Raw genomic sequence first — 27,911 nt, 5'->3', positions numbered from 1 at the left:
TTGTAAACAATGGTTGGCATGCAAGCAGAGCGAGTGGAGGGGGAAGGGGACAGTGGGGAGCACTGTCCCCCCTGAATTATGATAATTGACAAAGGTTCTTCTCTGGACAAGCGAGCAATATGTCATGGTGTTGGGTAAGCAAACATTTATGGAAATATTTTGAGATCGAGGATGAAAATGCGACATCATTTACCGTATTTTCCGCCCTATAAGGCGCACCTAAAAACCTAAAATTTTCTCAAAAACCAACAGTGCGCCTTATAGTCCGGTGCGCCTTATATATGGACCAAATTCCTAAATTTAAACTGGCCCAAAGCATTGTGTCATGAAATCAACCATAAGTGGCCCGCTGAAGACTATGAATCATGACTCAAAAAGACTATGGATCATTATTTTATGATTATAAAGTAATTTGTTCCGTCTGAAGTTGAAATAAAAAAGATAAAATGGAGAATGATTTTATTTGGATTAAAAATCTGACATGATGCATTAATGGTGCGCCTTATAGTCCGGTGCGCCTTATATAAGGATAAAGTTTTAAAATGGGCCATTCATTGAAGGTGCGCCTTATAGTCCGGTGCGCCTTATAGGCCGGAAAATACGGTAATTGCTTTTTGCGACATACACTATCTACATGAGAATTTTAGACATTGCTTAGAGCTTTCCAAGGCTCCAATTGGACAGGGGAAAAAAATAACAATGCAAATACATGCACATGAAATGGAAATCACTGTTCAGACTCGTGTTCCCTGCTTGTTGTTGTTTTGTGCACGTCTCGGATGTTCACCACATTTTGTGATTGGTTGTAAAAGAATCAAGCACTCTTGTGCATCATAAAAACGTTCGAAGAGTCTTAACTCACGTCAGATAAGAATACAAGAAAGAATATTTTTTTCAGCTGTCACTTATCAAATTAACTTCACTTCAATCATTGTTTTGCATTTTGAACCACAAATGTTTATGAATAACAATGATAAGGGAGCTGGGGTGCAAACAAAACAAAAGAACAAAGTACATATGACTTAAAAAAAAACAAAGCTCACATCGCAAAACTGCTAATAACGTGTGAACCTTAATCCACATCTACATTTTGCAGCATTTTTTTTTTCACCTCCTTCACCGGTGAGGTAGCCGGCATCCCATGCTCACATTTAAGTATTCAGTAAAACCTCGTTAAATATCGCATTAGCGGCGAAAAGTCACAAATGAGAGCCTGGGGCATGTACAAAGTGAGTGTTATGATACGGCATCAAACTTGAGTCCAGATGCACCATTTGCGTTTTGACTCGCAGCCTCGGTCTACCTGCTACAAAAAATGGAGATGCCCTCTGTGTTTGTGAGGACTCAGAATGACGTACAAACAACCCAAGAAGCATCCAAGCAGCGGTAAGCTTGTAAATTATTTTTGGCAAGACAAATGATGAGTGTACAAACGTGATACGAAGGACAAAGCAACGGATCGTTCCTGTTTTTAGCCTACTCGACAGTCTAACTGACACGATCAACAGTAGATGACAAATGATACCGCCAGAGGACTGGGAAATTAGAAAAAGGAATTGTGACAGAGAATTACACAGCTTGATGTGAGGAGGCTATTATAAATGTTTCCTCTACGACTCAAGGGGAAGGAAATAGTGACAAATCTGATGGGCTTTTTTTTGTATTTGCCACCTTGCGGAGGAATCCTCAGATGCTTTTTAACTTCAGCTCCAATCAAAGAGGGCCAGATTGCAATCTGCTTCACAATATGTTTTGTCTTCCTTTATTAGGACTGTAGATAAACCTCATGGCTGTGACACAGGCCTGCGAGTAATGAAGGTTCCCAGAGTGGAACGGAATTCAACTCCCTTATGCTGTCTCAATTTGCTGATTTTATTTTTGTTTTTTTTCCAGGAAGTAAAATGATTTGCCAAAGTCAAAGAATAGATGAAAAAGTGCAAAGAGGGACACTCGTTACATTGGGTCCGAAAAGTGCAAAGGCTTTTAATTATATTAAAAGTATTTAATATTTATATTATATTTATTATATTTAATCAATTTAATTAATTGATATAAAACATTATTAAATTAAGACATTTTCAGTCACCTCAGCAAAAGACCTTGTGAGATTTTTCTCGAAAATATGTTTGCTCAAGTTAAACAAAACTCCCTTTATGAAGTCAAATAAAGAATTAAAATAAAAACACCCACACATCTGGTGGTGATTGGTGAAATTAAAATTTGAGATAAATATTTTCCTACCAACCAACTTTGATGAAGTTCTATCTCTTTTAAAACCAATAAATGAAGATGGCTCCGACAGTTCCAATCAACTGAGCATGATTGTATTTGCAAGGGAATCCCTCCCGATGCAATTATTATGTTTGATTTCAATGGACTGCGCATTGGCGTCGCAATTAGCAAACGTTAACCCAAAAGGGAGCGTTACTTTGTTTCAGGGGGGGAAGCAGACAATGACAGCATCTGTCACTTAGCCAACTATTTTATTGCAAATTAGAATATAAAAGGAAGCATTTAATATCAGGATTGAATAAGCAGCAATTAACATTTTTATTTGCAAAGCATGGACAATAGTTTAAGACATAATTAGTAATGCTTGGGTATAAACGTTCCTTTGGCTAAAAACATGGTCAAATACATTTTACTGTCAAACAATCTCTAAGCATGTCCCTTGAAAAGTTACAATCATATATCGGGTTACACATTGTAAGTAGAAAAAAACGTTTTAAATATAGAAAATAGAACACACAACATGATGAAAATACAAAACTTAGCCCATAAGAGACAATTGGTCCACAATGAGTTAGACTTTAAATGCTAAAATCAAATAATTCTGTGGAGATGTTGGAATTGAAAAGTGTACTATTGTAGTGCTAATGTCTTGTATGATTTCCAACTAAATTCTTTTGAAAGCCTACTGAACAAATGTTATTCATGAGATAAGACAAATTTGCATGAATGTAAGATAAATACAGGAAAACTGAATAACATTTGTATCAGAAAGTGCTAAGTCATTTGACGTTAACGTTTTTGGACAACAAAAACTGTAATTTCAGGTCAGGTTTCATATTTACAAAGACACCAACTTGTGTCTTTTTGATATACTTTCAGCCACAATTTGGTCGAACAGTTTTAATTCTATGAAGCTTCTTCAAAGATTCACTTCTTAAGATGATACGCGTGTGCAAACTATAAAGCCAATGTTTGGTTGTATCGTGACTCCTACAAGGCCCTGAGTTTCGCCAACAGAGCTTGCACATCAGACTGGCTGCCGGCGCTGGAGCGGACGGCACCGCTGGATGGCGTCTGAGAGGCCAGAGGCTCGCCTTCATCCCTTCTCTTGATCTCTATAGGTTTGGGATCTTCCCTCACCGCCGCTCTTTCGCTCTCTGACGCATAAGTGTGGCCCTGGGTGTTCTTGTACCTGTGTGCCGTGTCGGAACGTAGCGCAGATTTGAACGGTGCTGCCGCTGCTGCTTGGCTGTCAGATTCCTTGGTGGGCGGAGCCTTCGCCGCCGCAGAAACGGCGTGGACGTCTTGGCGAGAGCGAGAACGGAGTAAAATTGCCTTCTTGTTTTCTGTAAGGGGAGGGAGTGAGTAAACAAAACAGTGAGCAAAAGTGTATGATGAAAGGTTGTGGAATAGGGCTGGGCAATAATTTAAAATCAATAGAATATTCCAATAGACATTAAAATTAAAGGTTAAATAAAAATGGTCATAGTTGTTTCAACTGCTTTTAATTTAATGTAAATATTTATTTAATTTAAATTATTTAATATTAATTTAATGTATAATTTAATTTAATTAATTTAAAATATATATAATAAAAATAATAATTTAGAATTTAATTCAGCTCTTTTCCTAGTACTTATTTGGAAGAGTAAAATTGATCGACTGGTACGACGGTGATACTTTTGAACCATATTGCCCAGCCCTATTGTAGAAATTTATGAGCAGCACGATTGTTAGACGATTGCAAGCAAAGGAACTTGATTAAATTATAAGCAAAGAAAACAACATTAAAGTTGTCAATGTGGCAAACAAATGATGAGGAGAAGCGAGGGGGGGGGGGCACTTAAGTCACAAGAAGCAAATTGAACATCCACATTGGCGCTGTTTGTTTGTTGGGATATATTTATCTTTCAGTCATGTTTTCTTTCCTCATCAATGATGTCCATCCGACAACTCGCTGGGTTCACCATCATTATCTGTTCAACTTCAGCTACGATGGGTCTCGTCACCCCCCTCCCCGGTCCTCGCCCTCCCCATCTGCTTTCATAGTGTTGAGAACAGTCAGTCAGTGAGCAAATCAGAGCCGCATCGTGAATTATTATCCCTGTGAGTGGAGCTTGGACTTCATCATCAGTATGTGCATGCTGGCGGGAGAGGGCCAATCCATATTCATGCGACCTTGAGCGCGAGACGGCAAAGGTACGGCAGGAGCGCCGACACCGCCGCATTTAAAGTTTCCCGAACGCGGGACGTCTGGCAAAGAGGAGTCAGACACAGCGGAGCAGAACAGAACAGGCCGCTCTGTCAGCCAATCGGTAATGAGCTTGGAGCGTGGCCAGTCAGTCATGACAGTGTGTTTTACGGGCACGCTGACGAATGACAAGCAAAGTCCCTGAACACAAACTCTGACAAATAAATAAGGATATAGGGAGAGTACAGAGGAGACCAGACAAGATGGAGCAGACTGCGAAAATTAAGCAAAGTAAGCCTTCGATCACAGGTGTTACCCCCCGAGACACAATTGCAGAACATGACGGCGTTCGGGAAAAAAAAGGACAATGTTATTTCATTCGACCGTGACTTACCGCTATCGAAAAGCCAAAACTCGTTTCATAATTCCATTCTTTCTCCTTCTGACATTTACCCTGGCGACTGCTTTCCCGCTCGAGGTGTGAGCAATGCCTCATAAACACGAATTTGTCGCCAAACACACTCAGCGCTAATGTGAAAATTGGCTATAGTGATATCGGTAAATTGCCTTTTAACTTCCAACATCCTGCTGCTGATAGAATGCCAATCATCTTAGAGAGTAGGTCGAATTGTGACAAAATATTGCCAGTTTTTTTCCAAAACTAAGGCATGATTCCAAACAAATTCAGATTCATAAATTACAGGCCTCATGAGATATTGATTCCTACGCAGTATATTAAGATCACAATTAGCTATTATGTACCGTTTTTATTTTTTATCTGATGGTTGTTAAGCCATCAAGCATTAACGTAGCAAACATGATCAAAGTGCTCTGGGGTTCAGTTTCTCCTCACGCTTCCCTTTCAGTCACTCACCCATCCTCTGAAGTCAAATAGCTTCTCAATGTTTGCCTTCATAGAGGCTGTAAGTCGAGGCGGAAAGATGTGAAGCGTGTGTCATCGGCCGCTTGCTAATTTCATCCGAAAGCTGACGCTAAAAGTCAAGCGCGAGTTGCCGGCAGATAACCGTTCGGACCGAGACTCGCGAGTGTTTAACCGCGATGGGGCAAAAGTATCGACGTATCCGCTTTAATCAATAAATAATCAGGCGAGAGTTGGGGCTTCCCCTGAATTCCAATTCTTTAGTTTAGCAAGACGTTTAGGAAGAGACGGAGAAGGATATGTTGTCTGGCCGGGCTCCTGATGAGCTTCATGAACTCAAGTAATGATTGTACTGCTTAATCTGCCAATCAGGGGCTGGACCAGACAACTTTGGTCCTGATGCTTTGTAATTATCAGGATCGTTTGAGTCTTGCAACTGCGAGAAAGGTTTTGGGGAAAACACAAAGCGCGTTCTACAAATGCAGGCTTGGATCAGTGGGTTCGGAAGAAGACCATTGAGTTGTATTCATAGCAATTGCCGAGTTATTTGAATTTTTTTAAAGCGATTAAATGTTGTTCCAGATAATAGATTCCCAAACTGTGACACTAAAAGATTACGATTCATAGTGTAATGGCAGCTTGGGAATTTCACACTTATACCAAAGGTCATTCCTTGGGAAGTCTAGTAGCTCTTGATAGCATTACGCCACTTATTGCGGATGTCAATTGCAAGTCGGATCTCGGAACGTTTCAGTCGACATCTTGCTGCTGTTTTCATTTGTCTACGCATGTCAACGATATCTAATAAAAAGGATCTATGGTGGTAGCTAAAGTGTTTTTCTCAACTTTGCCGGGCCATGTTGGTTATAGAAGAAGGATGTTTTTGTTTTTTTTTAATTTAAAAAGACAAATTATTGCTCAAAAAAGAAAGATAAACATGCTCATATGTTTGGTAAGATTGTGTTTTGTACAAAAGGCCCTGTCCATTTTTTTCCCTCTCTCTGCAAATAGCTGGGAGGAAGAATCCACATTTCCCCTCCTCATCAGATCATTTGCCACATCAAACAAGATGCAGATGAGCCTTTCCTCTCACCACTCTCACACTCGCCTTCTCTTCGCTCTTATGAAGTTTGCAGTATTTGATCATATGCAGAAGAAAGTAGTCAGACACTTATAAGAAGATGCCGTTTCTCCCCGTGGAGTGATTGACAGAACAAGTTAAAGCTAAAGGGATCAAACCTAGCATACGTACTTTAGATTCGCACCTCGGCTGCTGCGACACTGCGGCTTATTCATCTTGTCTTTCATTTGCCCACTACATGACATTAAATCGCCGGAAAAAGGTTTTATTTTTCATTATTTATGTCTTAAATTAATTGTCTGATTAACTGGTTGACAGATTCTTTTCTCCTGCCAAATATTGGAACCAGGATCAGTCCAAACAAAAACAACACCATTTTTCCGATGAATCGTTTTCCAGATTCTTTTCTCCTTGCCAAATATTGGAACTAGGATCGGTACAAACAAAAATAACAAAAAAAAAATCGGTATCAGGTGGGCACAAGTTCAAAGCACGTCTGACATTTTCGGTCGGACGCATTCAAGAACACATCACTAAGTAACATTACTGGAAGAAGACGGTGGCGCTCCCAAAACAAAGGGGGAAACCTCGAGAATATGAAAGGGCTGACTTGAAAGTCCGTCAAGTCTTGCGCCCTTCGGTGAACCCAAACCGCTGTGGGCTGCACTGAAGCATGACATTGGGTTTGCACGCTTTGGTGGATCCAACAATGCCTCAAAAGTCCACCCCATTCCCCACCACACTGGCTTCTTCTCAACAGAATTAATTTTACATAAACGATACTGCACAAAATTTCAAATTACAGCAAAACGTGATACAATTAGAGTAACTGGACATTTTTTGGCGTATTTTACACCCTAACCAAACTTAACATCACAGCACAAAAATCGGCTTAACAAAGATCGGTTACATTTGGAGATTGTGTTATTTATTGCAAGTGTCCGCTATCTTCTATAAACTGTCGCTTTAAGAGACAAATTGCATTGCTTTGTATTTGAGGAGCTGTTTTCAATCTAGTTTAATAAAGAATAAATCAAAAGATGAATAAAAGGCACGCAAATCCTCGAATCGACTCACTTTGTGAAGGACGCGTTCGTTTAGTAGTAACACAAAAAAACGAGGGGGGGTACACTGATAATCTGAGCTGTCAATTAGCGAGGCTAATTTGTAAAAATGTATTCACTCAAGGCAAAACTCGCTGTGTTTTGAAATGCAGCCGGCAATTTAAAGACATTAGAAAGAAGAGAAACACCTGGCAGATGGCTCTTAATCGACTCAGCCTCACTACAATGACACGCGGGCTAATGGACTGAGAATGTATACTCATAGTAGGACGGCATCACTTGCAAAAGGTCTCTTCTACTTCCATCTTGCCCGCAGACTCACATGTTCACCTTTTCTATTAAGCTCTGATAAAATATTGCCAGTGTAGTTCACAGCTGCCGGCTTGAATTAAACATATCTGGGCTTTGGGGCTCTGCTACCTGTTGTTATTTATGTGGTTACGGCTGGTAAATATCCCCCATCAGTGAGCGTGTGAATACATATTCAACACAACAGCAGATTCACATTAACGGCGGACAGACGTTTTCTCTGCCATTGTAAGCCGGAAGAAAGAAAAAAAAAATACTGTTAATACGCATTTGCAATTATGTGATAATGAAACCTTTTTTCCCCCTTTAAACAAGTCTGTGGTGGCTGGTTAGTTCTTTCTTAATAAGGAAGGAGACATTATTTCTTTTCTTAAAAAAAGAAGGCCCCAAAGTGTAAATAACAGTTATATTGTCTACTTAAATGGAAATGTGAGTAAATAAGTAAGGCTCCTATAGATGTTTGAGTCGTGCTCCTTTTTTCGCCATTGTTTCCAGTGCCACTTGAGCGGTTGTGTTTAACACTCAGGCTGCTTGACAGATCTCAACATGCAAGGCCAGTACTGCCAAACAGACTTATGTATTCCAAACGGCCTGGAGTCATGCTCTATATTTCATTGAAGTTGAATATTTAAAAAGATCAACCCACTCAAATTCCCTATAAAACCTATCGTTCTGGGGCCTCGCGTCCTAAAAATAAAATCGCATCTGCCATATCGCATTACAGACGGCCACATCGGCCCCATCTCTTCGGCAGTTTGCTCTCCGTTCCCCTCGCTTCCTGACAAAAGCCATCTGGTAACCAGCCTGTCTCCGTCAACACAGAGTTTGCCCTCTTTGTCAAACAACTTTGCACTTTTTCCTGACTTCCTTCTCATTTGGTTCCCTTTTCCTTGATTGACTTTAATAGTGGTACTGTAACACCCTGGCTATTCTCAAAACCTGTCCTATCTATCTATCTATCTATCTATCTATCTATCTATCTATCTATCTATCTATCTATCTATCTATCTATCTATCTATCTATCTATCTATCTATCTATCTATCTATCTATCTATCTATCTATCTATCTATCTATCTATCTATCTATCTATCTATCTATCTATCTATCTATCTATCTATCTATCTATCTATCTATCTATCTATCTATCTATCTATCTATCTATCTATCTATCTATCTATCTATCTATCTATCTATCTATCTATCTATCTATCTATCTATCTATCTATCTATCGGACTATCTGTCTGTCTTAGGGGTGTAAATTGCGGGTTTTGTCACGATACGATATCATATCGATACAAAGAAGTACGATATGATATTTGCCGATATCTTAAAGCCTGCTGTGATTCATTCACGATATATCACGATATAGTGCTCTACGATCGATATTTTTTATTTTTTTTTAATAAAAAATATAGAACAATATCCTGATTTATAACAATTCATACGCAAAATCAACAAGGTACTGCAAACTCTTTATTTAGGAAATGACAAGAGTATTGTAGTATACAAAGTGCTTATTTTAACACTGAACTTTGACGTCGTGTTTTTTCTTTAAATGTGCGGCGAGATTTGTGCTCCCTGAATATTTGATCACCGCATGGCAGGATTTACAAACTGCACGTGTCTTGTCCGTTGAGCCATCTTTTCTTTGGAATCCAAAGTGCTTCCAAACGAATGACTTGAAGCCTAAAGGAGAGCAAATTTCCTTGGCTTTTTGGACACTAGCCATAGCAGCAGCCCAGGAGCCGCGTACTAGTTGTCGACTCCCCTTTCACGTGGCTGCTCTGCTCCCAACACAACAACGCCGCGCACTGCTCCCGGAAAGAGGAAGCAAGCAACAATGAACTGGATTTCAAAATAAAGTCGCATCTAATGTCCGAGGTCAAACACGGCGATATAAATCGATGTTTACGTTTAGCATCGATGCCAATAAATCGTAGAGCATTATATCGATTCATCGATGTGTATCGATGAATCGTTACACCCCTAGTCTGTCTGTCTGCCAATGTATCTGTGGGTCTATTAGCTATGTCTGTCTTTCTGTCTATCTGCCTGTACCTGTCCGTCCGTCAATACACACAATCACACACACGCAATCACACACACACACACACACACGCGCACACACACGCACCCCCCCCCCACACACACACGTGACCCAATTTCCACTTTAAATGGGTGTAATTGTATTTTGGTACTGTTAATCGATATTAGGATCATTTTCATCATGTGAGCCCAATGTTTTGAATTAGTACGTAGGATACAATTCTGAAAACTTTAATTGCACTGATAGTTGAAAAGGAAGAGATACTTGGCTGGAATACCCAATACGAATGAGAACAAAAGGGCCTCGCAATATTATACACTGCCTGCGACATCACACAATGCTTAATTTATGCCCACTTGAGCTCATATATAATCTACGATGAATAAACATGACAAACACATGCGCAAGCCTGTGGGCATGAGCATGTATGCCCATTTAGCAGCCTTTGGAAAATGTGATCAAATCAAGGCATATCAGCATTAAAACAAAGAGGGAGTGAAAAGCGAGGTCCAAGATTTTTGCATAACTGATGGGATGTCTCACTGATAAATCAAACAGATTACATTAACATAATATCGAAAGACGTTTGCATGAAGTTCTGACTGGTTAGGGGTTGACCCAGTAACGGTGGCGGTCGGTACAAAAGAGTTGAAGGGTCAGATATGGTTCGGTGCAGCACGTTAGAAGTCTTCATTGTGCATTTGCCGTGGATCAAAATCCATATAAAGTGAAAAGTCGTAATATATGAAGACCAAATGACAACCGTGCTACAGAAACTGGCAGCGCTAATGTGATTTGCACCGTTTCTAAGCGAAATGGATAAGTGGTGGCCAAAGCGACAGGATTTTCATTGTAGCAGGGAAACGTTCGTTTTTTTTCCATATACCATGCATGCAAATTTTCATTTAATACAAAAATCTGAAAAGTTTACCCAGGAAAACATTCAACAAAAACATCAATGATGTCTGCGTCCCAATGACGCGGACAAAGATGCACCGATGGTTCTGAGTTCGCCACCTCTCCTGGGGCTTCTCCTTTCTCAGGCCCAGCAATTAAAAACACACGCATGATTGGTCCGTGCAATTTTTTTGGGCGGAACATAATAAAATATTTACACATAATTGGACGTATCCATTCCGTGCACTGCAAATCCGTCATATTACTTCTACACTTGCAACTGATGGCCAGTTGCATTCAAAGAACCATTAATGGAGGCAGCAGACAAATGATGCGAGGGGCAAAAAAAAATAGTTTCTACATATCATAGCTCAGGGGAACACATTAGCACGATCACCTTCAAGGGAATGGAAAGGGTTGTAGTTCAACACGGCAGAAAAATGACGGGAATTCAAGGAGGGTGGCGTTGCTGCGTTTAGAATTGTTAATCAATAAAAAGATGAACAGTGACGTGTGACCTCCAAAGGAGAAGACACATATCCGACTTGGGTAAGTCAATTTTGCAAATGGTTTCCAGCGCGTACCCGAGGGATCACTTCCAAGCTGAGTAGAGACTTTGTAAATTAGATGCTTATGTAGAAACAACGAAAGGCTATTTTGATAGTTTGGTTCACAAATTCAGAGTTCATTGATCAGCACAGAGCGCATGTCGCATGACACTGCCATTGAAATACATCCGATTTGTTGATTGGAACTCATCCTTCAAAATCCACAGACAACAAACGGGAAAAATCGCTTTTTGTTTTCACTCGGGTAAACAAGACCCTTGGCATTTGCCGATGCTGACAAAGTCTCTCGAAAACGTAACGGTGACGTCACACCGACTTCTTTAAACTCATTGTATCAAGGAAATATGATCAAACTTGTCAAGTTTTGAATTGTTTCGCAGATAAGAGATGTGCGTTATAGCAATTTCTGCAGAGAAGTCGAATTTCAAAGGGGGGGCTGACAATTTTGGTCACAACTGAATTGCGCAAAGTTAAAAAGCAACACACAGAGTTAATCCTTTGATGCTGGCAGAAATTAGGACGACTGATGTTTTCTTTTTGTTGTTGTATTTATCAAGGCTAACTAAGGCACGCACCAGCAATTGCAGAATACACAGTGGGATACAAAAACACTGGTGGTTCGTCTAATAACGAATATACAAAAATACGTCGGACTTCTGAATATTTTGGGGCATTTGTTTTTTAGCTGTCATTCCAATTTCAATTGGGGTAATGTCTCGGAAACACTGGAGAGGAACGTTTGGCATGCATTCTTCATCTGCTGTTATTTTCAGTATGTTAAGCACTTATCAATTTTACTTTTCCTAGAGCCGGGGGGAAAAAAATCGTTCTATTGATGCATTGAACTGATAAGAGTAGTGCATTAATTGCTGGTGTGTGCTGTTCTATTAGTCATTTCCGTTTTCTGTGTTTGATTAAATGAGCGAAGGAAACAGGCCCAATGATGGCAAAAAAAGATAATAGCGGATGAAAGGGCGTGTTTGAGATGCAAGCATATCGGCTGCCAGTTTGGCTCTGGAGCACGGTGACCTTGTTTGCGCGATTAGAAGAACCACTGGGGCATGATTGGCTGCGTTGCATTGCTCTCCCTCTCTCCTCCTCCTCCTCACTGTCATCTCAAATTTATCAATATGGCTTGCCTTCATTATCCTTCCCATTTCTGTATTTGTTTGGAGGCATCTGTTTATTATAATGATTTTTTTTTTTAACTGTGTTAATAAAAAAACATTTGTAAATATCCCGGTTAATTTGAATCCATGAAAATCTGTACGAAGTCTGACATTTGTTTGAAAAGCACAAATACATTGATCAAACTGTCAAGAGAATAAACAATGTATTATAACAAAACACTAAATCAAAATATAGGCAAGCAAAATAAAGAATCTTAAAGATATTCAAAGCTCCGCCAATTGTATGTCTTTGCAAGCAATAGCTTGCTTTTATCTCGAGACTGTTTATCTTTCATATTAATAATACATTCAAATAATCTCGCGTCCTTCGAGACAAGGCTTTAAAAGAGCGAGTGTCCGACGGTGCCGAGGTCAAGCGGAGAGAAGTTGGAAAGGGGCCATCGCAGCAACGGAGAGAGAGAATGAATGTGAAGACACCTGAGTCCACTCTCGTTTGCTAAATCGGTACAGGAGCAAGGACGCTGAGGTCCCGGCCAGCGAGGAGTTATAGCACAGAGGAAAAAAAATGCTTAAATCCACGGGAGAATGTGTGCAGCATGCTTGCAGGGGCCAGAGAACACCCACGCTTCAGGCTTGATCAACCCAAAGTGCCTATCTGGCACAAATGACACAATGGAGTGGACGAGAGACGGTCACAGCCAAAACTACGCCGAATATGTCCCGTAGTGATTAGCCCAAAATACAAACATTAGCAAATCCTACGATTTACAGAAATCTTTATTTTGCTTCTTGTCTACTGCCAAAACTCACACACAATGTGTGTGTGTGGGAGGGGGGGGGGGGGGGGAAGCCACAGAGCCACTGATAGCCATGTGTCCACATAGCGAGTTCTGATCCAAATGATTCATGAAGACTAGCTGCCAGACTATCGAGAACAAACTGGCCAACACGAGTGAGTGATTATCAGTCACAGGCAGCGTAAATATAAGCCCACGTTTTGTTCTTATGATTGTCTGGTCCTCGGGAATCAAGTGTCTACGCTTTTCTCAGGCTAAAAAAGGAAGAGATGACGCTCCATTGTAATCGGTATGCTAATTATACGCAATACCTTCGATTAGGTTTCCGAAGTGTGAGCAGTTTTACTTAATGTATAATATTTTTATATTTTATCATTTATAATATATGAAAAATAAAATTCATTTAACATCAAAATGTTCCTTATTTTGTAAGACATAAATAGTAGAATAAAATATTTCCTATACAGTTAGAGTATGTTGAATGAATCTGAAAGGAAGAAATTCACTTTACATTTAATGTTTTATCTGCAATCACAACAATTTGAAGGTGAACTACTCTCATGGAATGTGTTGCATCTTTGGCATCTGATAATAGAAAACCTGCCAAATCAAGCTGCACTTTTTTTTATATTACTGTCTATCCATAGTTTATTATTTGGGAGAAGTGCTATTGAGACACATTAGAGTGTAATTTCCAGCGAGTATAAATTAAGAATGATTTCAAACAGGGTAGCCAACAAGGTACGCTCCTGTTACATGCAAAGGCGGGCAAATGATGAAATATGCTGCAAAATATCTTGAATGCAGTCTTACTGGATTTTATGATTAGTACATGACTTATTTTAAACCATTCAAAGGCTTTCAGCTAAAGGTGTATCCACAAAGGTCTTGTCGAGAAAGACTTAACAAATTGAGACGCAGATACTTGATGTTGCCAGTAGGATATTTTCAGTGCGTTAGAGGTAAAATATTTGAAGTTTGGGGGGAAATCTCTGCATATAAATAGGAAAGGATTTTCCTTTCGAGATAACTTGATGAAACAATACCAGGTCTTTGGAAGCCAAGTGACTTTATCAAGACATTGAAGCTGGAGGAGCTTTGATTGATAAGTAACGCTGCTAACCTTAGGCTTCACTTGACACGGACAAAACACCAGGCGTCTGCTACTGACAATCAGAATCAATCACAGGTCATTTGATTAACAGAAAGCAAGATACAAAGTTGGAGGGAAAGGGAGGAAGGAACTGTCGTCAGAAATTACCTGTAGGTGGAGAGCAGAGATGCCGAGAACGGCAGGGAGACGAAGCAATTTGCAATGCTCATACTTTCCCTCAATTATCCGAGCAACTCAACAACATGCCCGCGGATAAAGAAACAAAGTTTGGGAGAAAAATTCATGAATTGAATTATGTTTAAACCTGCTTTTTAAAAAAAAAAAAACGCAATGGCACATTTCCTTATGAAGCTTATTAAATTGTCATGAGGACGACGTCAACCTTGAAGGGTTAGCGCTCTTTGAAAATACAAAAACAAAACAACCGTCAAATGGAATTATTATCATATTTTATCAGGTCAAGAGCAAGGGAAGGCATAGAAACATATTTTATAATGGGAGAAATCCCGTTCTGCTCTGATTTGATTTATCTCCCGTTAGATTTTCCCACTGTTGCATTTAAATGCTGCCACTTGCTCATATTTGTGTTCTTGCATGCGTGTCAAGCACCTTCACCCACCGCCTTCCCCGTGAGGTCGCGATTGTTCTAGTTTGTGTTGATGTTTATTTATTGCATGCGCATCTTCAAAGATAATCATTTAAGTTGATTAAAACGAGTGTCAACTCCTTTACCCTCATTCATCAAAGTAGGACTCTTTTAGTCATGGCAACCGGGACCAGGCAAAGACGTAATGACTTACATTTAATAAAAAAAAACCATGACAAGTAGGATAAAAAATTTTTTTTTTAAAAAGTCATCGACCGAGCCTGAGTGAACTGTCAATGTGTGAAGTTGAATTTGCACATGAAAAGCGCAGTGGTTTAACGTTAAGTGTTTCATTACTTGATTCCACTTCACTGCCAGGAAACGAGATCACAGACTTTTCCTTTTACTTGATCTATTTTGGTGCTCGTCATTTCGCCTATGTAACACCCCAGACAGATAATTATCCATTCCAAATGAAAAAGGTCCCGCATTTTGTCATTTCCTACCTCAAGCTGTTTTCACATACGACACGGAAGAGTGACAAGCTGGAAGGCCAGCGATCGCAACAATTAGCTATAAGATAGCATTTCGCTATCAAGAATGGTCCCGGAAACCGCTTTGCATTTCGAAATGTCTTTCGATGACTATTTCTCACAGGCCCTGATGAATGATGATTTGCATGTTTCATGAAACGCCAAGGAACTTCTTTTTTTTTTTAGGTCCATCTGCTTCTGACGTACAGAGGCTTCCTATAATCACTCACCATACTGATAAATCACGTCAAGCGGGCTGTAGCCCAAACACCTTCCATTGTCGGAGCTACGGCGGATGATTTACAGGCAGCCGGCACCTTCCGTCTCCAAAGCCTTCCGAGATAAGTCAGCCTTGTTCATCAACACTCTCACATTCCAGACAGAGCCCATCCGCACTCAATCTTTTAACACGTAGTCTAGAGAGGGGCGAAATAAAGACTTATATGAAAAATGGTGATGCCATTGCCACCTCAAGTGCGGCTTCCGCTTCTCCTTTTCCAAACAATGAAGGTATGTTTGCCATTTCTACACAGAAAAAACAAACTACATTGCTTGGTGTTATGTATAATACTGACATCTTTTTTGTGATGGTCAAAAGCCAGTGAGGGAGTGGCTTTGTTGTGGTTGAACTTGACCACACACAATGTACACGTTATACCAGGAGCCTTATGTAATGCCTCCGTGTTCTGAAATCTGTGCCCTACTACTTACAATTTTACTGGCCAAAGGTGCCACATACCAATAAATAAAAATACTTAAATAGTATTTTAATGCAATATTAGGGCATTACATCAGAGCCATAATTTATAATGCGACGTTTCATTCAAAAATTAATAATTTATTAGCATGCAGCTTTGAGGGATGCCATTATTCAAAGGCAAATTAAATAGCATTTTAAATTATGCCTGCCGAGTAAGAAATGTGCAGTTTGGCCAAAGCTGAGAGGTAGCTTTTGGTTGACAATAAGAAATACAGATTAGTGTATTGTAATATGAAAAAACGTAATTTTAGATTAAAACGTAAATTTATCAGCATCTACTAAAAACAAGTGGTCCGCTATTGACCCTTTGAAGTTATAATAACTAGAGCTGAATTATTATGGTAAATAATTTACCGTAAATTCCGGACTATAAGCACGAGACAGGATGAACTGACGATTTAATAGTAATTTATAAAAGAAATTCTGTATCGGCGTAGTAAAAAAAAAGAGTAAAAAAAAAAAATATATATATACCGTAAATTCCGGACTATAAGCCGCACCGGACTATAAGCCGCACCAGCTAAAATTGGGGGATATTTTAGTTTTTTTCTTATATAAGCCGCACCGGACTACAAGCCGCACGTGCACACGCGTTTATTTTACAAAGAAAGACCGTTCACAGAAAGCCTTTTTAAAGTTTTGATAACATACTTTAACATGTCTTTCTAAACATTGCCTGTGATGAAGGGTTTAGAGCCCTTTGACGCAGGTCACCTAGCGTGCATTCCTACTAAAGCTCATAATAGTCACAAGCAACACAGCCAGAATAAGCAGCAGCCACAGTAGTGTTTCAAAATAGTATTTTTGTTGTTGTTTTTTTCTTCAAGATACCGCAGTGTATAAAAGTGATCAAGTCATCACAAAATTCCCGAAAAAATCCTTATATAAGCCGCACCTGACTATAAGCCGCAGGGTTCAAAATTTGGGAAAAGTTGCGGCTTATAGTCCGGAATTTACGGTAATAGTGTTTTTCTCCATCCTAAAATGTGTGGTTACAATGTAATGTGATTTTTTTATTTTAAAGTCATTTTGAATGTTATTTTCCTCCCCTTTTGATTAATTCATCTTTATTACAACAAACTAAATATAAAATAATTACTACTAATAATTCTCTACAACACATTTTAAACTCTTATTACACAGTAACTTTAGACCAATTAAAAACATCCATAACCATATACTGTATACCTCCACAACTACGTCTCTCAACAACTTTAAGGTAATGGCTTTTCCAAAAACGAATGAAATGATCAGACAGTGCCTGGAGAGACATTTTCAGGCGGATACAGTTAAAAAGCTATGACTGCTTTATAGATTCAATACGTCTCATACACCCGTGTGGCGAACCACCATCGATCTATCATTCTGCAGAGCCCAATCCAATTTGGAGAGCCAAGGAGCCCCAAAGCCCTAAAGCCTTATCCTAACTCAGGCCGGCTACCACAAAGCCCGCTTACCTTCATCCCTTCAAGTCGGTTGTGTCTGCGTACCTTTACGTGCGAATGTGTGCTCAAAAATACTCCGGACCGGTTCAAAACAAAACAAAACGCGGCATGGTTACGCTGGTCCTCATTTGCCGAGTCATGTTAATTTTTAGGAACGAGCGATGATGAGAGATTAGAAGAGTTGAATAAATTCCGACTTCATTTGGTGTTCAATTGTAAATGGGAACAATGCCATTCATGTTAACCGGCACTAAGGAAGACTCATCAAAATTTACCGAATGAAGAACACGGTCTAGCAATAACTGATCGATAGCAGAATTGTGCCATGACAATGAATGGTCACATTTAAAAAGGCTTCCTCCAACATGAATTGCAGAATAGGAAAGCACAGATTTTTCCGCACTCGTTATTTTGGCTGTTGCAATCTCATCACGGATGAGATCAATTATTTAAACCATACATCTGCAAAAGTTGGTATTTAGACGGTTATGAACGTTAAGGCAGCCTCTTCAGCCTCACGATAAGCATTGCCGCTATACCAGAATTAAGTCTGGCTCTCAAGTGCGGAGATAAAAGAGCTCGATTTTCTTGCGAGGTAGGCGGGCGGGGAATTATGAGTGATGGGCTGAGGCAGGAGTGTAGACTTCATACCAATAACAGGTAATTATATTTGGGGTGGGCCACTGTCAGGCCATGAGGGTATAGAATAAGACAGCAGGGATGCGGGCGGGATGGTAGGGAAATGTGGAGGAGTGTTATTTAGGCGGCAGATGGCAGAGTGGGGGAAATTAAGATGAATGGGCACTGAGAGGGCTGAGCTGGTGTTTGGGCAGGGCAGAGAAAAGTAATTAGCTGTTTGCTCAGGGTGTTTGGCATTGAACACAACACTGGGCCCCGCTATGCAAATACAGATGAGCCTTTAAGGTTTACGGGTCAACACGGCCAGGTCTGTAACTACCAACTGCTCACTCCCAAGTCCTTATTCCAATCAAAATGGATTCATTATTGAAGAGTAAGTTTGTGTATTGTATTTATTGTCGTCCCCACGTTAATAGCTACTGTTGGTCTGCCTTGTACAATCTTGATTGAATCAAACACGTCAGTCCCAGGATCCATATTAGAAATATGTTTGAGGCAAACCAACTGTTTTAATCTTTTCTCCACACACAATTTCTCTTTGTTTCAGATGTTCCAGCCACCTCGATCTGTCTTTTTCCTCCCACACTGTATCTCTCCCAACCCTTCATCGCTTTCCAAGGCAGAACAACTGAGCGAGGCCCTTTATCATTGCCATCAATGATGTGGGCGGACTTGAGCTTGAATAATTTTATTCATGTGCGCCGTACCTCGGCCCGTGGGGATTTCGATTACAGGTAATAAAAGGTAAAAGGGCGAAAATGTAAGTGACTCAGTCGTGAATGTCGAGGACCTTTGAAAAAATGAAATCAGATGTGTTATGTTTGAAAGCCAACTCAACGGCCGACTTAATTTGATATATATTTATTCAAAAGTACTCTTAATCAATATTAAATATAATATTGATAAAGGAAAATTATAATGCAATATCTTTTTTTTTTATATTCTATTGTATTATGGAGTTATCGTTTTTCTGTATTTTTATTTTTTCTTGTATTTCTTTAATGTTCGAAATAAACGTTTAAAAAATATATATATATATATATTAAATAGTATTTAATATATGGATGCTTTATCTCAATGAATACTTTTCGCCATTTTGCTTAACGCAACATTCATCTCAATGTTTCACTATTTTCTCGACGTGATTTCATATTCAGAAAACAAAAAGATGACCTTGATAAACCACGGCGAAAGAACAGCCCGCCCGCAGAGTTCAAAGAATCTTAACACAGCTTTCCCCAAACACTGTCTGTATCCACCCCCAAAACACACCACTGCTCAAAAGTAGCCATCCATACAAAGTGCGCGGTGCACACGGGGTCACGAGAAGACGGATCACTGAAAAGGTAAGAGCATAAAGAACCCAGTTCCCAATCCAAGCAGAGGAGAAAATGGTTAAAGATGATTTATGAGAGCAAGTAGATAGTATTGGCCATGCCTGAGATCTTAGCCGAGTACATTACTGGATTCTGCTTTACCGTGATCAACGGGCTTTAGAACCTGACGGTAGGATCTGGGACTGATGGTCTTCAGCTGGTTATCTGCAACGGAGGCGGTTTACACACAATGCAAACGCACGCTGTAAGGAGTTGTTCCACTTTTTGGAAATTTGCCACGAGTTGGAGGTGTGGGGGACGCGTGGTGAGCTGTTCCTGGCCAGCGAGTTGGGACCACCCTGTTCAAGTCAATGTGAGTCCATAATCATGTGTGCAGGGAGCTTTACCTCTGGGTCTCGGTGCTCTTTTTCTGCGGTCTCGGAACGCAGCTCCCGATTGTAGAGCTTCGAGCAAGCTATCCATCACGCCTGTCTCATCATTCTCTGAAAACCCAAGAAGAAGAGGTTATTGAAGAAAATCAGACGAGGGAAGACCTTCATATCGTTGCGAAGACTTTACATAATGATTGCAAATCGTTTCGACCCGACACGTACACGAGAGCCTCGCAACAAAAACACGAGCTGGTGTTTGCTAATGAAAAATAGTTTGGGAATACAAGTCAAGTCAATTTGTTGACAGAATATTGGAAGTGAATAAAACCAGGTAAGAATATACAAATCACTGACAGCATGTCTGATCAAACCTTAATCCTACATCAATGCAGTCTGTGGTGTCTGACATGGGAAATACAAAGAGTAGACAGAGTATTGTTTCCCTCAAACAAACAATATGCTACAAACTGTCTGCTTTTTTTGTGACACCCCCACCCTGAAGTTCAGCAGCATCTCCGCTCACATGTTGTTCTTCATCATTACTCGGAGCACAGCAACAGCATGGATTTCTGAGCAGGCCCAACGCTCCTTGACGTCTAAAATTGTCTTGGCTGCTACGGCGATTCATCACGTGTAGCTAGAGTTCCACACATGCGTGTTCCTCATCAAAATGAAACAAATAACACGGAACGGATCTATCGACTGAAACCCGAAGTGTGTGTCGTCAAGTGCAGTGGACTACGTATTTTCCTCCGGAGTGCGGGGATGTGAAATACATCGAGAGCCTCTTGAGGTGGGAAATAGAACACGATCCCGATTATTGGGGAGTAGAAAGAGTCAAATTGTAGACATCAATCAGGAGGAACATTACAGCATAATTGCAATATTTAAATGCGAAAAATGTAAGCTAAAAGAAAACTCATGTCGTGTCAGGGGGGAAAAAAAATAAATATGGCCAACAAGATTCTGCAATTGCACGAAAGCACACAAAAAAAGATGGTTCTCCATATTTTGCACAACTCTGCTTCTTTGTGCATTTGATTCCTTAATACAGTTTGTAGCTTGTAGCCATACAGTGAATGTTAAATAACGCTTTGTTGTGTAATATGTCTGAGCACAAACATCCCAGCTCCCGGCCTACCCTGGGAGTTAATGCTACAGATTTGTCATACACAAGCACAGTTACAGAAGGGGGAAAAAAAAACAACAATCCAATCTGAATTTCAATCTCCGTCAGGCCCGATGCAAATGGCTTCACTCAGGCTGCTGGATGACACACTGCAGATGGTGAGAACATTCTAGTGCATCAGCGTGTGGATATTCTGGTCTCTGGCAGCATGTATTCGAATATTATGATCATAGTATACATTAGTATGCTCCTCTAGAACTCTCTATAAAAAAACAAAAGTTACCTCAACGTTTTTATTATCCTATCCTATTCATTGCGGTGTCCTTCAGTCTAATGTAGATAACAGACTTTCTGGGGCTTTTAGGGAATTGATGGATGATGAAATGATTACATACAAGATCTCCATTTGAGGGCAAATCTCAAACAAAGAGAAAGCTCTTTAGTTAATAAATTTGGTCGGAGACAGACGGAAAGAGCAAGAGAGTTTGTGAAAGCAGGTGGCCAAATGCCAAATGAAATGAAATATTCATTTCGTTCTTGTATGTCTGTTGTATTGTCTGTTGGTGTGGCGATCCCCCGCCCTGCCAAAAGCAGCAGTTTCTTGGCATGTACTGCTTGCTGCAAAGTTGACTTTCTCCATCCACTTTATCTGAACATCATCAACAGTGAACAGTGAACTCGCACACGCATGCATACACACGCCCGTACATATATAAACACGTCACAGCCCTAGATAATTAGATTCTCAAGACCCCCTCTCAAAATAGAATCATCCAAGGGCTCGCAGTGATGCATAAATTTGTATTTTGGCCACCACTCGGCAGACTGAGAAGAACGTGAAGATGAATTTTTAAACTTATATTTGCTGATGGCTATCGTGCTACTTTGGATGCTTTGAGATGGATGGCTTTGCCATGTCGCTGGTGGGATGAGGTTTAGGGGCTGACTAATGGAGAGTGGGATTTTAGGCTCCTTTAGGGTGCCTGAAGGTGTGCAAGTAACCTTTGAAAAGAGGCCACATTTTTACGAAATGGACGTTTCTCGGCGTGATGTGATGAGAAAGGCTTTCTGCGGTAAAACAATTCTCGTGCAAGACCCAGGCACCACCCTCGAGCTGCATGTAATCGCACCAAAGCTTTAGCAACAGATAGCGCTATACTTTGACATTTCATAGATACCTTCAAATAGAACGTTTCAAAATAAAACATTTGCACACATAACTTACAAGGGTGATCTAACCAGGATGCGACCTAACCGATTACCTCGTGCTCTATTATTAAACCCTGTAGAACAACTTCTGGTGTTAAACTTTGCCACCCGACAGCGAGGGAACGAGAAGCTTTGATATTATATTTAGCCAAAACGTGTGACAGTACTTTGGCACAAAACACACTTGTGGTTTTTATACACGCACTCTGTCTGCAGGCAAGCTACAATGGCTGGCAAATGTTAGTGCTACACGCTAGCATGGGGCTGATGGGCTGGAGTTTTCTGCCAGTCTTCGTTTTTTGGCGTTGAAAATAGGTCTGGAGGCTGTGTTGTTAAACAAGTTTTTGGCACCCGCAATACTCCAAAGGGGGGGGAGGGGAAAAACAAACCCAAAAAACAACAACTGGAAGTTTGAAGCGTCTTCTAAATGTCGACTTTAATATTTACTGAAGGGCACAGTCAGGGACACTTTTTAAAGTCGCAAGTAAACAAATATTCTTTATACGTGCGGCGCACAAATATGTAAAACTGACCATGCTTGATCTCACCTTTGTGGCCAAAAATACAACCTATAATTAGATCTTGGATTGTTGTGGCATACAAGCATGTGATGAGGAACAAAAACAACAGCATGGAATATCTGGTGAGGCAATGGTGAATTGAGTTTTTACCTGCATTAAGTTCAAGCAAGCCACTCTTCTTCTGCTGTCTCTCCTGCTTTTCGCGCTCAGCCTTTTCCTTTGCCGCCTGTGCTCTCCTTTGTTTCTCCTCGCACTCCTTACGCTTCGTGTTGTCTTTGAGTGCTTGCTGTAAAAAGAGAAACAAAAACGTGTAAGCGGCGCCGGAGTACAAATTTGCTTCAGTATTCAGCGCTGGGTGTGAGTTCATAAGAGTTCATTTTATTTACTCTGCAAATGGAAGTTCGGGCTGCCGCGAGCTTGTCTATCTCTGCTCTCATCTACCTGGTCCATCTCGTGTCAGCCATTATGAGGTGAGTTTACATCAAACTAACACCCCCGCTTTATAAACGAGTTTAGTTAGAACATTTTTAATGCTAATTCATTTAGTTTAGCTTGTGGCTTTGAAAAAGACTTTAGAGGAAGTCTAATAGCCTTTCCTCAAAGGAAACGTTGGTATTCTAATAAACCAGTTCATGTCAAAGAGAATGTCAAAACAAAAAGAAGAAGGCATAAATCACAGCCTCAGAATGTATAGTAACTATCTAATCACCTTGAATCTTAACATAAACTAAATTCCCTGCTGTCCTGCAAAGCAATGCCAGTTGTAATAAAATATAACCCAGTCAGGGTTGATAAAAGATAATCATAATAGTACCTGGCATCTGCGCAACAGATGGTTCTATCAATGTTGTTATGCAGATTCACAGTGGGGAGGGGGGGAAAAAAAAAAAGTCCCTTTGCCTGATGCCATTAGCAAAGAGAAAGCAATGGTTAGTCAATAACGAGTCGATACAACAAGTGGTTCTGCTTGGAGTGAATCACGCTTAGCTTCAGTGCAGCAGGAGAAGAGCAGCTCAAGAGCAATACGTCAGAGCCACTTTGTTCAAACAAAAACCGAGCGAGAGTACAATGACAAAAACATGCTGTCACCAAAACTAAATATCAATAGAGTTGCAGTAAATGGGAGTGTTGTGGGGGGGGGGAAAAAAAACCAACATCTTAATGTGTGTTAGTTCATAAGTAACACAAAAACATACTGGTGCATAACTTAACGTGATTATATCATTAAAAAAACGTCAGGGGTCGTGTTTTATTGCCCATACAAAATTCTAATAGAGTGATGATGCAAAATGAGAGCGAGCCAAAGCCAAACACAGAGAGGATATTGCCCTTAGCTCTCCTCATCACTCCAGGTCTGTTTTCCCCCGCCTCTTCTCCTGGATGTCTGCCATTAGACACGCTCAATTGGATTCCTGTCAGATGCGCGGCCTCGCCCTGGGTCTCCTTCCTACGGGTGACTGAGCATGCTGCATGTGTGTGTGTGCTGGTTTGTCTATGCCTTTGTATGCGCTTGTCATTTCGACGCTCCCCCCCCCCCACACCCGTCGAGGAAAAGCTGCTTAGCTTTTCCCCGCGCACATATTTTGAGAACGCTGCACACAGTTGCAGTTGAAGGCTCAGTTCATTACACGCAGTGGTCTCCAAACAACGTGTAGCTATTAGCATGGACCTTGGCACAGCGGTGTATATGCTGACACAGATTTGACCGAGAGGTTACTGCGCTGAGATTTACTGCATGAACACACCCTTTGACCTCCCCGTTGGATGTCGGTGGGAAGACACCTTTTGAACAAATTACGAAGGCTGTTCGCCGCTTGCACCTTGTCTTATTAAAACAGAATCCTCGGGAGTACATTCAAAGTCCTTACAAGACTGCTTCTTCACTTATTATTCATTGGTATGTTTAGTAAGGACCCCGAGAGTAACACCAATGATATGGTGATGAAATGTAAGGCTTCTGAAATTGGACCAAGGAAAATATCATACATATCAATGTACAATATGTATTCACGTAACCGAAGGGACATACAAAGCTAACATTTGTGATAGGGGTATTCAAATCTCACTCCTATGGATTTGACGTTGTCTGTATGGATGGCAAACCCTCGAATTGACTTTGTTCTGGACTTTTCTAACAATGCACTCTGTAACATGGAAAAAATACAACCTAAATTGAAGGGTAGCTTCAGGTACCATGTAGCATAATAAAAATACTCATGTTGTTGTGTAAGTGGTGCAGTGTCACAAACAAAAGCTCACAAAAATAATATGGAAGCGATTTAGCAAGCTAGTATTTGTGCTTGACCCAATTTTTTTCCAACCACTGATTTTTTAATCATGATACGACATTTATGACCTACTAGTTTCCAATCAGTCACCAATATATAGCTGTTTGTGCAAAGGATTCAATTAAGATGGGCTATTGCGGTTGTGCAAATTCTGAAAGTTCAACTCACGGTGAACATGCTACGGAAGTTGCTGAGGTCAGTGAAGAGCTCCTCCACGGATGTTTTCTTCGGATCGACGGCATAATACTCCAAAAGATTCCGGTAGAGCGTCTCCATGCTGCTCTGCATGCTCACCAGCTTGCCATACTGCTCACGCGCCACCTTGCTGAAGCTGTGACGGTGTTGGTCAAGGTCCAGCACAAATTCATTAGGCATTCAGCAAATTAGCCGTGGAGGTACATTAATTTGCTTAAAATATTAAAATGGAAAGGTCAGGTTTAACTGTGTTGTTTATATTACGGCGACCCGGCGGTGGGGTCAAGGGTGGGAGAGCGCTGCCGCATCAGCGTCCTCCAAATCTCAAACTAGAATATAAAATTTGTAGGTAGGAGATAGAAAAATACATTATCTTTGAGTTAAATGATAAATTTTCAGCCTCAGCTAAAACTGGCTAGCGATGATGAGACTACTTACGCATATCGACAAAAATGAAAAAAACATTCAGTCCGGGAAAAAATGTTGATCTCAAGGTAACTTGAGCAGTTTTCTCAAAACAGCAATTGCGATTTGACATGTCTAATTGTGAGGTACGGAAAATAGACTCAGCGTGTAGCCTACTGACATTTTAACCATCAATCACAAACAAATATTAGCCGTTCCAAGTTGAAACTCCTTAATCATTATCAGAGAAAAATCGGCCTGGCAACCAAATGATGACAAATGTTGACAGTTCTGCTCAGCTCTGCTTCTCATTACATTTAAATGCTAAATAGAATTTTTCGAAATCTGTCAATTTGGCATTTGCAAGACCTTTGAAAGGCAAGCTAATTACAGCCTGCGTTTTGAAACCTAAGATTGATTTTTTGAGGGATCTGTGGACACCTTGTTTATTTATCCACATCTGCAAGAGTATGACAGGATGAGCTCTGTAAACAATCTGACATCATAGCCTTAGGCCAGTATAAAACTTGACAGCAAAGAACAATAATAAAAATAAATATCCACGTACATTACTAAGAACATTACCTAAATTGCAAAAATGTTGGCGTTCATCCACAAGCTTCATCCACCCAAAAAAAAAAACCTCTGGTGTTTCTTTGAAAAGTACCGTATTTTCCGGCCTATAAGGCGCACCGGACTATAAGGCGCACCTTCAATGAATGGCCCATTTTAAAACTTTATCCTTATATAAGGCGCACCGGACTATAAGGCGCACCATTAATGCATCATGTCAGATTTTTAATCCAAATCAAATCATTCTCCATTTTATCTTTTTTATTTCAACTTCAGACGAAACAAATTACTTTATAATCATAAAATAATGATTCATAGTCTTCAGCGGGCCACTTATGATTGATTTCATGACACAATACTTCGGGCCAGTTTGAATTTAGGAATTTGGTCCATATATAAGGCGCACCGGACTATAAGGCGCACTGTTGGTTTTTGAGAGAATTTTAGGTTTTTAGGTGCGCCTTATAGGGCGGAAAATACGGTATATCAAAACTGAGTGATATTTATTGGTTAACAAAAATATATTTTTTTAAATAAATAATATTAACTGATTCCATCTAAAAATTCAATCATAAATTGGGTCAGTTGCAACTGAAGGCATAACGAAGAAAATGTGTTGAAAGGATATTGCCATTTTATTGACAAACATGTCGTTGGGGTCATCAGAGGACGCGAAAGTCTCGAGGTCTCTCTCCAGCTGCAACAGCTGCCTCTCCATCTGCCTGAGGCTCTTTTCCAAATTCTCTGCAGACACTGACACACGCCAACATGCATTCAAGCGCACGCCGATTCATAAAAGCACAAAGAACACACGCACGTCATCGTGGCAAGAAAATGGGAGGAAACAGAAGCACAAAGGACAACTATTATTTCCAAAAATCGAATCGATGCCTATTTTGAGGATCGAGTAGGATCGGACGGAAGTTGCAAATATTACTCTCCGGAAAAGGTTATTAAATAACCGTTATTTGGTTATGTGTGGCTTTCTGGAAAACAATAAAAATTTTAAGCTCCCCTACGATCGTCACACTTTTTTCTGTTACAGACTGACACCGACCCCCCCCATCAGAGAAGGGAAAAGTAACGTGGCCCTCACAGGAAAAGGTTTGGCGACCCCTGATTTAAAGGAATAAAAGTTGGGAAATTTGCAAAGCCCCCCCATTGACACCTCTTTATTACTCTGCCAACCTGCTGTGCGATAAATAAGAACAAGTGGCACACATCTCTGTGTACTTTTTCCGCAGGGCACGAGCGGCGCTCCGCTTTACAGTAGATGATTTTGTGCGAGGCCAGGAAAGGAGTGAAAACAGAAAACAATGAGACATCAAACACACTGAAGTGTACTTACTAAGAATGTGAGCTTTAGACTTGAAAAGCATAGAATATAAGGAACCTCCCAACACATGCTAGTTATTCACAAAGAGCATGAATGAGAGCGAGCACGCACACGTTAGAAAAGCCTCGATTGAACAAGAACGTACTTTCTCAGTCCCTTTCAACATCAGTTGTACAGGTGGGCGCTTTTGTCAGGTCTTTTGGAGGTAACTGTATATTAACTGCTTATCTGCTTCACAAAAATTAATTTCGAGGTGAGAAGTTTAATGCC

At 40.4% G+C, this 27,911-nt stretch overlaps 1 protein-coding gene across 4 annotated transcripts in view; it reads right to left on the bottom strand.

Moving 5' to 3' along the window:
* Positions 1–2,466: 2,466 nt before the first annotated feature.
* The window catches only part of LOC133152600 (protein diaphanous homolog 3-like), a 47,564-nt gene continuing 22,119 nt past the window's right edge, over positions 2,467–27,911 (bottom strand). For 2 of the 4 annotated variants that reach the window (XM_061276314.1, XM_061276315.1), the window contains 6 exons: positions 26,934–27,058; positions 25,301–25,465; positions 22,995–23,130; positions 20,001–20,096; positions 19,756–19,818; positions 2,467–3,578 (listed from right to left, as the gene is read on the bottom strand). In XM_061276314.1, coding sequence (XP_061132298.1) covers positions 3,223–3,578; positions 19,756–19,818; positions 20,001–20,096; positions 22,995–23,130; positions 25,301–25,465; positions 26,934–27,058 — 941 coding nt within the window. In that variant the 3' untranslated portion in view covers positions 2,467–3,222. Of the gene's footprint in view, positions 3,579–15,663; positions 15,850–19,755; positions 19,819–20,000; positions 20,097–22,994; positions 23,131–25,300; positions 25,466–26,933; positions 27,059–27,911 lie in introns of those variants that run through there. The other 2 variants (XM_061276316.1, XR_009714160.1) reach the window with 2 other exon arrangements.

Source organism: Syngnathus typhle, linkage group LG4 (assembly GCF_033458585.1).
Source record: "Syngnathus typhle isolate RoL2023-S1 ecotype Sweden linkage group LG4, RoL_Styp_1.0, whole genome shotgun sequence".
NCBI lineage: Eukaryota > Metazoa > Chordata > Actinopteri > Syngnathiformes > Syngnathidae > Syngnathus > Syngnathus typhle.
The sequence above is the reverse complement of the archived record's forward strand: the minus strand, read 5'-3'. Positions and strand labels throughout refer to the sequence as shown.